At 41.6% G+C, this 11,847-nt stretch overlaps 1 protein-coding gene across 1 annotated transcript in view; it reads right to left on the bottom strand.

The window, feature by feature from the left end:
- Positions 1-4,203: 4,203 nt before the first annotated feature.
- LOC115481167 (probable flap endonuclease 1 homolog) overlaps positions 4,204-11,847 on the bottom strand; it is a 55,502-nt gene continuing 47,858 nt past the window's right edge. Inside the window, exons 10-11 of the mRNA XM_030220218.1 lie at positions 10,565-10,715; positions 4,204-5,031 (exon numbers count right to left, since the gene is read on the bottom strand). Coding sequence (XP_030076078.1) covers positions 4,951-5,031; positions 10,565-10,715 — 232 coding nt within the window. The 3' untranslated portion in view covers positions 4,204-4,950. The remainder of the gene's footprint in view (positions 5,032-10,564; positions 10,716-11,847) is intronic.

Here is an 11,847-nt window from a genome sequence, read left to right as displayed (position 1 = left end):
TTGCCTGGTCAAGTTCACTGGTATCATATATTAAAGCTGAAGGAGAGACACTGAGAGAGGTGGGACCTGTGAATCATTACAGAACTGTCATGCCGAACTTTATTCTCTGGGAGGGGAAGATATACCTATTTTAAAAACAATATCAGGTGGTCTTTAAAAAAAAATAGAGGTCTGCCATGTATACCGGGGTCTCGCCGTGAATTATTTTATGAACCAGGGTGCAGATTTTGAACGCAATTCATTCTTTGACTGGGAGCCAATGCAGTTTTTCTCGTAAGGGTTTGGCACTTTCGAATCTCGTTTTTCCAAATATATATCTGGCTGCTGTGTTTTGGTCCATTTGGAGTTTCTTAACGATTTGTTCTTTGCATCCTGCATAGATTCCATTGCAGTAGTCTAGGTGACTTAGTACCATTGATTGTACCAGGTTAAGGAATATTTCCCTCGGGAAGAAGGGTTTTACTCGTTTGAGTTTCCACATTGAGTGGAACATTTTCTTTGTTGTAGTTTTCGCTTGGCTTTCTAGTGTTAGGTTTTGGTTGATTGTAACTCCGAGAATTTTCAGCTTGTCTGAAACAGGAAGGGTGTAGTCAGGGGTGTTTATATTGGTGGGTTTGTTCCTGTTGTATTGGGATGAGAGGATGAGACAATGTGTTTTTTCTGCGTTGAGTTTTAGTTGAAATGCATCCACCCATGAGTTCGTGTTTGTACGGGATGTATATTGTGACATCTTCTGCGTAGATGTAGGGGTTGAGACCATGGTTGGATAAGGATTTGGCTAGTGGGGTCATCATTAGGCTCGTAGTTCAGAAATTAATTTTATCTATTCTTGATTATTGTAACATAATGTATGTGGGCTGCACTAAATCTTTAAGAGGCCTTCAGGTAGTCCAAAATACTGCTGTTAGCTTGATTTATTCCTTGGGTAAATTCGAGCCTCTTTCGCCTTATTTTATAAAAGCACATTGGTTACCAGTAGAGGCTCAGATTTATTTTAAGTTGGGCGTTACAGTTTTTTGGATGATACAGGGAGAGGTTCCATTCTATTTAACTGCAGCGATGATAGAATTATTGGGGGGAAGGTTAGATTGTTTACGAGGTCAAAGTTTATTGTCATTTCCCTCAGTTAGGAAGGTCAGCCATAATAGAATTATTCGTTTACTTATCAAGCTCCAGAGTGTTGGAATTCACTGACATTGGAGCTGAGGCTCAGCTCAGATTCGCTTATTTGTAGGAGGCTGCTTAAAACTTTTCTATTTAAGAAATATGTAGTGGGAATTTTTAATTAAGCAGGTCATTTTGTGTGTTACAGCAAATTGCACTGTATTTAGAACATTGTGCTAATTTTTAAAAATTTTGTAACCTGCAGTGCAGGCTATAAGTCTTGCATAATAATAATAATAATAAATGGAGGAAAAGACTTCATTAAAACAGTTGCCCCTATGATGTTAAAGGTACAACTGTGATCAACATCATTAGTCATAAAAACCTCCATCTCCTTGTGAATATTTTTTCTAACTTTTCAAGGCTTTATAGTATAATCATATTTGAACTCAACTAAAAAAGTTTTCTAGACGGCACTTAAAGGGCAGCTTAACTGTGGAAGCTGTGCTGTACGGAGTTTCTCCATTTCACCAAACGGGCTTCATCAGGAGCTGTCCTCCATGACATTCCATTGCTGAGCCATCTGCCACAAAAGATCCAATACCCACAAATTACTCGCAATGGAATATATTAAAATGGAACCTGAACACAATCATGCTTAAAAATCTTACCTAAAGTGGGAGTTTCTTACACCCTACTTCTCTGTGTGCAGTTATCGTTTCAAAATGGTGCCTGTATTTTAATAAAGACACCAACCATATTCAGTCAATCAGAATTGATGATTCAAATTCGTAAAAACTAATTGGATGTCAGGATACAATGGAATACCTCCAATAGTCCTTAAGTATATTACATTAGGGGGCTCATTTTCAAAAGAGAAAAACTTTCAAAAAATGGCTCAAAAGGCAGATGAATGTATTTCTCGCAAAAAAAACCCACCCAAAGCATATAATCAAAGAAAAAAATTGGTCTAAATCACTAGTTCGTTTAGATCAGGACATCTGCAGAGGGGGCGTTTCAGAGGTGTGATGTGGGCAGTGTTACAAAATGAACATCTCCAGCCCATAATGGATAGCAAAACGTTTTCCCAGTGGCATGAAGAAAAACATACGGAATTAGACCTGGCGTCTGGGGTAAGAGGAAAGCTGTCTTTAGAACCAATTTCCAAATTTGTGGAGTTGGAGAGCGGAGGAAGTACTAGTTTGAGAGAAAGTCGAGAGTTGCTGTGTTGCCATTTGTCTGTCCATCAAGCCCAGTATCCTGTTTTCAACAGTGGCCAATCCAGGTCACAAGTACCTGGCATGATCCCAGAACAGTAAAACAGATTTTATGCTGCTTATCCTACGAATAAGCAGTGGATTTTCCCAAGTCCATCTTAATTATGGCTTATGGACTTTTCTTATAGGAATTTATTCAAACCCTGCTAAGCTAACTGCTTTTACCACATTCTCTGGTAACAAATTCCAAATTTTTATAACACATTGAGTGAAGAAATATTTTATCAAGTTTGTTTTAAATTTACTACTTAGTAGCTTCATTGTGTGCCCCCTAGTCCTGGTATTTTTGGAAAGAGTAAACAAGTGATTCACTCTACCACTCCACTCAAGGGTCCTTTTATTAAGGCATGGGAGGGCTAACACGTGGGTAATGCACACCAAATCAGCACTAACACCAAGCTAGCAGTGCACCCAGTGGTAAATTCTGAGTTTGGTGCGTGCCGAATCCCGTGATAGAAAATAATTTTCTATTTTCTACCACGGGGGTGTTCCCGGTGGTAATCAGCAGTTGGCACGCATTGCATGGTTACTGCGTGGGTAGCACATGAGCCCTTACCGCTAGGTCAATGGGTGGCGGTAAGGGCTCAAGCCATAAATAGGCGTTCACTAGTTTTAATTTTTGTGCACATGCCTGTTTCCCAGCCCATTTAAAAAAAGCCCTTTTCCCCAACTGTGGTAAAAAAAAATGGCCCAGTGGGTGCCCAAAACATACACTCACACTACCACAGGCCACTTTTTACCATGGCTTAGTACAAGGACTCCTCAGTATTTTATAGACCTCCATCATATTTCCCCTCAGCCCTAGCTGTTTTAGCCTTTCCTCTCAGGGAAGTTATCCCATCCCCTTTATCATTTTCGTCTCCCTTCTCTGTACCTTTTCTAATTCTGCTATCTTTTTTTTGAGATGCAGTGACCAGAATTGCACATAGTATTCGAGGTGCGGTCGCACCATGGAGCGATACAAAGGCATTATAACATTCTCATTTTTGCTTTTCCTAATAATACCTAACAATCTATTTGCTTTCTTAGCTGCCATTGCACACTGAGCAGAGGGTTTAAAAGTATCATCAAAGATGACACCTAGATATCCCTTTCCTGGGTGGTGACTCCTAATGGGGACCCTTGCATCACGTAAGTATAATTTGGGTTCCTCTTTCCCACATGCATCACTTTGCACTTGCTTACATTAAAAGTCATCTGCAATTTGGATGCCCAATCTCTTAAGGTCCTTTTCGCAATCATCTTGCAATTTAACAACTTTGAATAACTTTGTGTCATCAGAAAATGTAATTACCACACTAGTTATTCCCATCTCTAGATCATTTATAAATATGTTAAAAAGCAGTGGTCCCAGTACAGACTCCTAGGGAACCCTACTATCTACCCTTCTCCATTTTCTCACCATTTAACCATTTAACCTTGCTCTCTGTTTTCTTTTAACCAGTTTTTAATCCACAATAGGACACTACCTCCTATCCCATGAAACTGAGGGCAAAAAATGTAAGATACTTAAAGCATATTTTTCAGAAAAGGATTTATTATATTGTGGATCCAGGGTAACAATTGTTCCTGATATTTCAAGACTGGCACAACTTCATAGACATACAATTCTACAAAGAATGTCTTGGGTATTAGCTATAAATGCATCCTTTTTTCGTCATTACCCTTGTAAATGTTGATTACGTATCAAGGCCATAATTATGGTTATTTTAATTCTAGTCATATTGAGACTTTTTTTCAGATAAGGTTGAATTTCTTTTGGGGTTATTACTGGGTGGGAATTTCCTTTGACTAGTATTATTTTTATTTTTTTGTTATTTTGTTTTTGGGGGGAGGGGGTATAAGGATTCCTTAGTTCCTCAAATTTGAGGAATTTTGTGACTATGATTATGTTGGATTTTTTGGTTTGCCTTTAGAGGTCTTTTTACAAAGCCGTGGTAAAACGTAGTGTGGGCACATCTTTTAGGTGTGCGCTGGGCCATTTTTTACCGCTGCTGGGAAAAAGGCTATAGGCCGGAAAATGGGCCTGCGCTAATACTAAAACTAGCGAACACCTATTTATGGTGTAGATGCCCATAAGAATATTATGGGCATCTACACGGTTAGCACACGCTAATGCTTAGCATGCGCTAAAAACACTAGCACACCTCTAACGCAGTTTAGTAAACAGGGCCCTAAGGGTTGGGGTTGTTAGGGCCCATTAGTATGAGAAGCTGCAGAAAATGGATGCGAGTCCAGCTATTTGCTTCAAAAGTTATTTCTTTCAGTTCTTCTCTTCTCTGGTTTTGGAGAATGTATTTTGTTTCTTTTTTTCATGTAAAATGTCTTTTCCATCTGGGTTTATAAGTTTTAAAAATTAAAAAACAAAAAGGCCCTTGTCTGTATTATGGCGTTCAGCTAGTGGCAATCCCCAAATTCCTATATACCCAGCTGATGAATACAGAGGAGCCTTCACCAGGTAGAAAGAGGAAGTATTTGGACTGATGGATGTTAGTCTCTTGCATTTCTTCTCTGCCACTGTTGTCAGAGCTCCTGTTCCTTTCCAAGGGGAAGCCCACTGCTATAGATTTCATTGTGTCATGGCATATGCGGACTTCACTGTCATCTTTGGCATTTTCTGTTTCTTGTTGCTCTTCTGAGGTTTTGAAGCCTGTGAGAGAAAAAAAAAACAACAAATAACACATCAGCAGTTGTTTACCGTCTCTTGCACTTGTTATTCTTTTTTATTTATTTTTTTTATTTTTTTAATGATTAACATGCTGGTGAAAGGTGTTGGACAGACATATATGAAAACTCAAAACTTTATTTGAGGACACCAAAAAGCTCAAAGCAAGTTACAAAGTTATACATAAACAACACTATAACAAAATAATAATAATCAAAATATAAAGCTAAAATATTACAATAAATAGAACCCACTTACATAACTTCCCCCATCCCATATTCTTAAATACAAAATTCCACTTGGAATCTGAAGTAAACATTGTTACGACAAACATAACAGCCTCGGTGGTTCATAAGATACCGACAATTTTTTAAAATAAGCTGGACCTTCTAACACGACGGCGCTCATTTTCAAAGCATATGAATGCCTCAAAACGGCCAAAAAAACTCCATCCATCTACTGAAAACGTCCAAACGCTGATTTTCAAAAACAAAAATAGGACATATTGCACTGCAGTTCATCCATAATAGCAAGGGAATGTGTTTGAAGGATGTTATGGGCAGGACTTGGGCGGTACCAAAATGAGGACATCTTTCAGCGATAATGGAACAGAAAGAAATGGCCAAGTAAAAAAAAAAGGATGTTTTTATTTAGACCTGTTTCAATCGTGTCCAAGTAACAAAAAGGTGCTCTGATTAACCAGCTGACTACTGGAGGGATTAAGGCATGACCCCCTCCAAAATCCCCCAGTTGATGCTGTCTCCCACCCACCCCCCTTAAGTGAAACTGAAATACCAGGCACTCTGACAGCATCAGGTATTATGGGAATACCCAACACAGCAGTAAGCAGCTCCAAGGAGTGGCCTACTGGTCAGTGCAATGGACTGCACACAAGGGGACCCAGGTCCAAAGCCCATTTTAACTAGTTATTTTCTGGTGGAAATTGTAAGCCCTTCAAATACAACAAAAAAAACCTACTGTACCTACATATAGGAGACACCTGCAGGCTTGAAGGCTATTGTAGTGGTGTACAGTTAAGTACAGTAGTTTTTTTTTTCTATGCCTGGAGGGCTCACAATACATAATAAAGGCGTTAAGGTGGGATTTCTAACTGCTTCCTGTTGTTTAAAGCAGGGGCGTAGCCAGACTTCGGCGGGAGGGGGGTCCAGAGCCCGAGGTGAGGGGGCACATTTTAGCCCCCCCCCCCCCGGCACTGCCGACTCCCTCCCCGCCGCCAGCACCACCACGAACAACTTTGACTCCCCCCTGCCGACGACCCTCTCGACCCCCGCCCCCACCATCGCCTACCTTTGCTGGCGGGGGACCCCAATCCCCGCCAGCCGAAGTCTTCTTCCTTCATTTGGTTTCCGAGTCTGACGTCCTGCACGTACAACATGCAGGACGTCAGACTCACAGAAACAGAACGAAGCCCTGTACGTGCAGGACGTCAGACTCGGAAACCAAATGAAGGAAGAAGACTTTGGCTGGCGGGGGTTGGGGTCCCCCACCAGCAAAGGTAGCAGACGGCGACAGCGGGTTGACGTTGGGTTGGTGGCGGGAGGGGGGATTGAGAGGGTCGTCGGCAGGGGGGTCCAGGGCCAAATCTACGGGGGCCCAGGCCCCCGTGGCCCCATAGTAGCTACGCCACTGGTTTAAAGTCCACTGCACTGACCACTAGGCTGCCCCTCTGCTCTGCAGGGACATCTGTGTGGCCATTTTAATACATTTTTGTCATTTTTGGCAATCATATGTTTCAGTTTGGAAAATGTCTGTTCATTTTGGATGTTTTCAGTGCAAGAACATCCTTCTCATGTATTTTCGAACAGAAAACACTGACATTTTTCCTGTTCCAAAATAGTTGCAAGATGGACTTTTTTGGAAAGTAATGAGTGGGGCATCTTAATTCTGATTTGGATGTTTTTTCAAAAATGCCCCTTCAAGGCGCAGAACACCGGACTTACGAGCTTAAAATGCACTTGAAAAGCAACTGGCAACCATCTCTCTCAAAACAGAAGCAACATGATCAAAAGACTTCTTGGGGTCATCTTTGACTCTTCTCTCTCCTTCTCTGCTCATATCCAGCAGATTGCCAAGACCTGTCGTTTCTTTCTTTACAACATCCGTAAAATCCGCCCCTTTCTTTCCGAGCACTCTACCAAAACCCTCATCCACACCCTTGTCACCTCTCGTTTAGACTACTGCAATCTGCTTCTTGCTGGCCTCCCACTTAGTCACCTCTCCCCTCTCCAGTCGATTCAAAACTCTGCTGCCCGTCTCATCTTCCGCCAGGGTCGCTTTACTCATACTACCCCTCTCCTCAAGACCCTTCACTGGCTCCCTATCCGTTTTCGCATCCTGTTCAAACTTCTTCTACTAACCTATAAATGTACTCACTCTGCTGCTCCCCAGTATCTCTCCACACTCGTCCTTCCCTACACCCCTTCCCGTGCACTCCGCTCCATGGATAAATCCTTCTTATCTGTTCCCTTCTCCACTACTGCCAACTCCAGACTTCGCGCCTTCTGTCTCGCTGCACCCTACGCCTGGAATAAACTTCCTGAGCCCCTACGTCTTGCCCCATCCTTGGCCACCTTTAAATCTAGACTGAAAGCCCACCTCTTTAATATTGCTTTTGACTCGTAACCACTTGTAACCACTCGCCTCCACCTACCCTCCTCTCTTCCTTCCCGTTCACATTAACTGATTTGATTTGCTTACTTTATTTTTTGTCTATTAGATTTTAAGCTCTTTGAGCAGGGACTGTCTTTCTTCTATGTTTGTGCAGCGCTGCTTATGCCTTGTAGCGCTATAGAAATGCTAAATAGTAGTAGTAGTAGTAGTAGTTATTTGCTAGCAGACATGCTGCTGTGTTTTGTACTAATTGTAATCTTATGATACAATACTTGGGTAAACAACAATAAAGTGATTGCAGTGGACTAATCTGGATGTAACAAAGGAGTGAATCAAGACAGCTAAATCTTTTGGATCTAATAAAGATCTTAATCATCTGATTAATCTTAGACTAGCAAAGGAAGCCTGAACTGCAGTAATTTGATCCCTGAACTCCAAGTTATTATCCATCCAAACTCATAAGTTAATCAACATTTTTTAAGTGATACAAATCTCCTCCAATACTGGTTTTACTAATAGCATATTCTGCTTTCGAGAACACACGCAAGTAGTCTTCCCCAAGTTTAACTTCAATTCTGTCCTCCTAATGCAGATAGCCCAGCCAATCACTCATTCATAATACAAGTTTCCTCTTGATGACTGCCTACTTCAACACAAAGTTGGACATCATCCGCCTATAAATGACATGGGACCCCCAAACCCTCAATAATATCCAATACTGGATGCAGGTATAAGTTAAACAATAACAGGGAAAGTACTGAAACCTGAAGAAGAGCACAAAGGTGCTCCATGCCCATTCGAATAAACACTTTCTTTGAGACCTCTCAGTCAAGAATGAATCAAATTAGTTTAAAGTCTTTCTATGTAGGACTAATTCCATTAATCTCTTTAATATCAGCTGTTGATTTATTCTATCAAATGCTGCAGTTAGAGCTAATAATATCAAAAGCACGTCCTGACCTCTAGTCCAACTTAATCTAACGTCATGTGCTAGAGACACTAGGACCGATTCCATGCCATGATTCTTTCAAAAACCCAATTACAGTGGGTTCAAAAGATCAGATTCCTCCACAGAGTCCATTAACATGTGGATAAAGGTGAGCCATTTGATGTAGTGTATCTAGATTTTCAGAAAGCTTTCAACAAAATTTCTTATGAGAGACTCCTGAGAAAATTAAAAAGTCATGGGATAGGAGGCAATGTCCTTCTGCGGATTAGGAATTGGTTATTGGACAGACTACAGAGGGTAGGGTTAAATGGCCATTTTCTCAATGGAGGAGGGTGAATAGTGGAGTTGATATTTAAGCTTTAAGCTTAATATACCACCTTTATTCCATTAGAGACCAAAGCAATCTCCAATAGAATAAAGTCAAACTATGTATCAGGTTAAAGAAGTGAGGGAAAAACAGAATAAGAAGATGAGGGGAGGAAGATGACATTAAGGCGGGGAGGAGTTGAGAAAGGAAGAGTTGAGAAAAGTGGGAATGATCTGAGAGAAGAGAAAGTATATGGTGTGCCCAGGTTAGGTAGGGAAGAAGGATTATTAAGGACTGGCAGGAATGTGGAGAATATGGGTTGTATATAAGCCAGGGTGGACTGGAAGGCATAGGATGAGTGTGATGAAGATGGGATGGGAGTAGAATGGTAAGCTGTGCTGATGAGCTGGGGTTTGGGAGGAAGAGAGACTAGTGGGACTTACAGTGCTACCTCTGCCATTTCTTTTACCTATAAGTCCTTCCTGTGTGTGCACCTGCTGCGCTCTTCATTTAAAGACAGCCTGACCAGTTGTGTTCACAACCCACCGTGCTTTAATTTTCTTTATAGGGACTTGGTAATTTGTACCAATTTGAGCACCCCCAATCATTTTGAAAAGTTGGCTCCTATGCTTGTCACATTGTTTCATTGCCTTAAGGTCCTCTGACACTATCACCCCAAGGTCCCTTTTTCAATCTGTGCTTACCAGCCTCTCACCTCCTAGCAAATAAAACTCTTTTGGGATTCTATACTCCATGCACATCACTCTACACTTTTTTTGCATTAAATTCTAACTGCAAAACATTAGACCATTCTTCTAATCTTTTTAGATCACTTTTCATGTTGTCCACTCCCTCCAGGCTGCCCACTCTGCTGCAAATTTTTGTGTCGTCTGCAAACAGGCAAACTTTCCCTTAAAGGGTAGCTTGCTAAGTTGAGATTTTCAGCCCCTTGAGATCATTTTAATAAAAAGGTTTTGTGCCTAAACAGAACAAACATAGGCAAAAAAGAGTTGCAAATAAAAGAGAAATTTCAGAACAAAATAATCTTCAGCATGCCCTGTATCAATGTCCTTTGGGGCTGGTAAGGGTGCCAGAGTAGGCTGCTTGCATCTGACTACCAACGACTCAACCGAGGAATGGGAAGAACTGAGGGAACCTGACACTCAGCACCTTTCTACAAATAGTGGTTGGTGAATTCTAGGGGGATGGGGTGGCACACGGTTTGTAGGGGATACATTGCATACATTGTTAGAACAATTGATATGTTAAAATGTTGGATGGTAATGGAAGTTACCAGTAGAGGAGTGGCCTAGTGGTTAGGGTGGTGGACTTTGGTCCTGGGGAACTGAGGAAGTGAGTTTGATTCCCAGCACAGGCAGCTCCTTGTGACACTGGGCAAGTCACTTAACCCTCCATTGCTCCATGTAAGCCGCATTGAGACTGCCATGAGTGGGAAAGTGCGGGGTACAAATGTAACAAAAAAAATAAAATAAAAAGAAGAAAGGAGTAGCTAAACTTGGGGCATTACTCAATGTTCTAGGAGGAAGTGGAAACTGTAGTATTTATCTGCTGTCCTGGGAAGGGAATGAAAGGCACTCAGATAAAGCAATCATTCTCTTTCTTCTCTGTACCTTCATCTGGTCTGCAGACCTCTTAATTGGGAAGAACTCCTGCATCTTCTTCTGCCTCTTCTTCTTAGGAACATCTTGTGGTCTCTCAGGCTTTTCTTCATTCAACTGTGCCATGCGCAGATTCCTCAGCCTCTTCCGGACCCTCTCCTCCCTAAAGTCAACAGAGCTTTCTGTTATCAAACTGAGAGAGACGAAAAGAAAAATGCCAAGGCAGAGGCAAACAAGCGGGGAAAGAATGAGGACAGTGGCAATGAAAAAGGACAGCAAATTATTTGAGTAAAATCCCTAAAGAGGAAATAAAATCTATACATTTTTCATGTTTCTTGAATGCATAAATGTCTAAAATATTAGCATTTAGAAAAAGTGCTACAGAGTGCCTAAGGGCTATTCAGTAACAGTGAATCCCAGTGGCATAGCATATAAATGCAAAGGGAGGCATATAGATGGTTGAGGCTCCCAGTTACGTGCATAACTTAGGGAATACTGTAAATGATGAGTGTCCATACCACATTTACACACCTGCAGACATGCCAGGTCTATGGCTGGCAAATAAATGCAAAAGTCAAGACCCCTGAGGAAGGCTTATCACCGAAACATGGTCTATGCTGGGTCAGGATTGTTTATGTACCTTACATCATCATTGTGGAGAATAAACATTTTCTAAAGCATTTTGGACTTCTGGTCTTCTTGGAACTAGAGAGTTGCACGGGGACAGAAATTTCACCCATCCCCACTGGAATCTAATCCATACCCACCCATACCCGCTATGATCCATTCCATCCTCACCCATCCCCACAATTAATCTCCTCTATCCCCACCCATACCCACAGGAGTCGACACTATTGTTTACTTGTTCGTAGCTCTCTGCTTCCTTCCAACTCCAACAGCCGCTCGTGGTTTTTTGGATGGTATTCACTATTCAACCAATGAGTGCTCCAAGCCTCAGTCTGGTGTTTTGGCTACCTCTCTGGGCATTCCAAGCCTCATTCTGATGCTCCAATTTATTCTCTCCATTCTAAGCCTAATTCTGGAGTCACCATAGATTTTGGCTACACTTCCGCTAGAATCCCATGGCAACTTCTTCCCATGCCAAGTGCTTTTCAACAGTCCCACTATTTGGCTATTTTTATTAATTTCAGCACTTAATATACTGCAAGTGATCCCTGAGGCAACTCTGTGGTTTACAATTTCTATCACTGGTACTTTGCACTGACCCTAATGGGCTCACAATCTAAGTACCTGGGGCAATGTCACACGGAGCTGCAGAGGGAATTGAACGGTTC

Source organism: Microcaecilia unicolor, chromosome 1 (assembly GCF_901765095.1).
Source record: "Microcaecilia unicolor chromosome 1, aMicUni1.1, whole genome shotgun sequence".
In the NCBI taxonomy this organism is placed as follows: Eukaryota; Metazoa; Chordata; class Amphibia; order Gymnophiona; family Siphonopidae; genus Microcaecilia; species Microcaecilia unicolor.
This window is presented reverse-complemented; position numbering and strand designations above follow the sequence as displayed.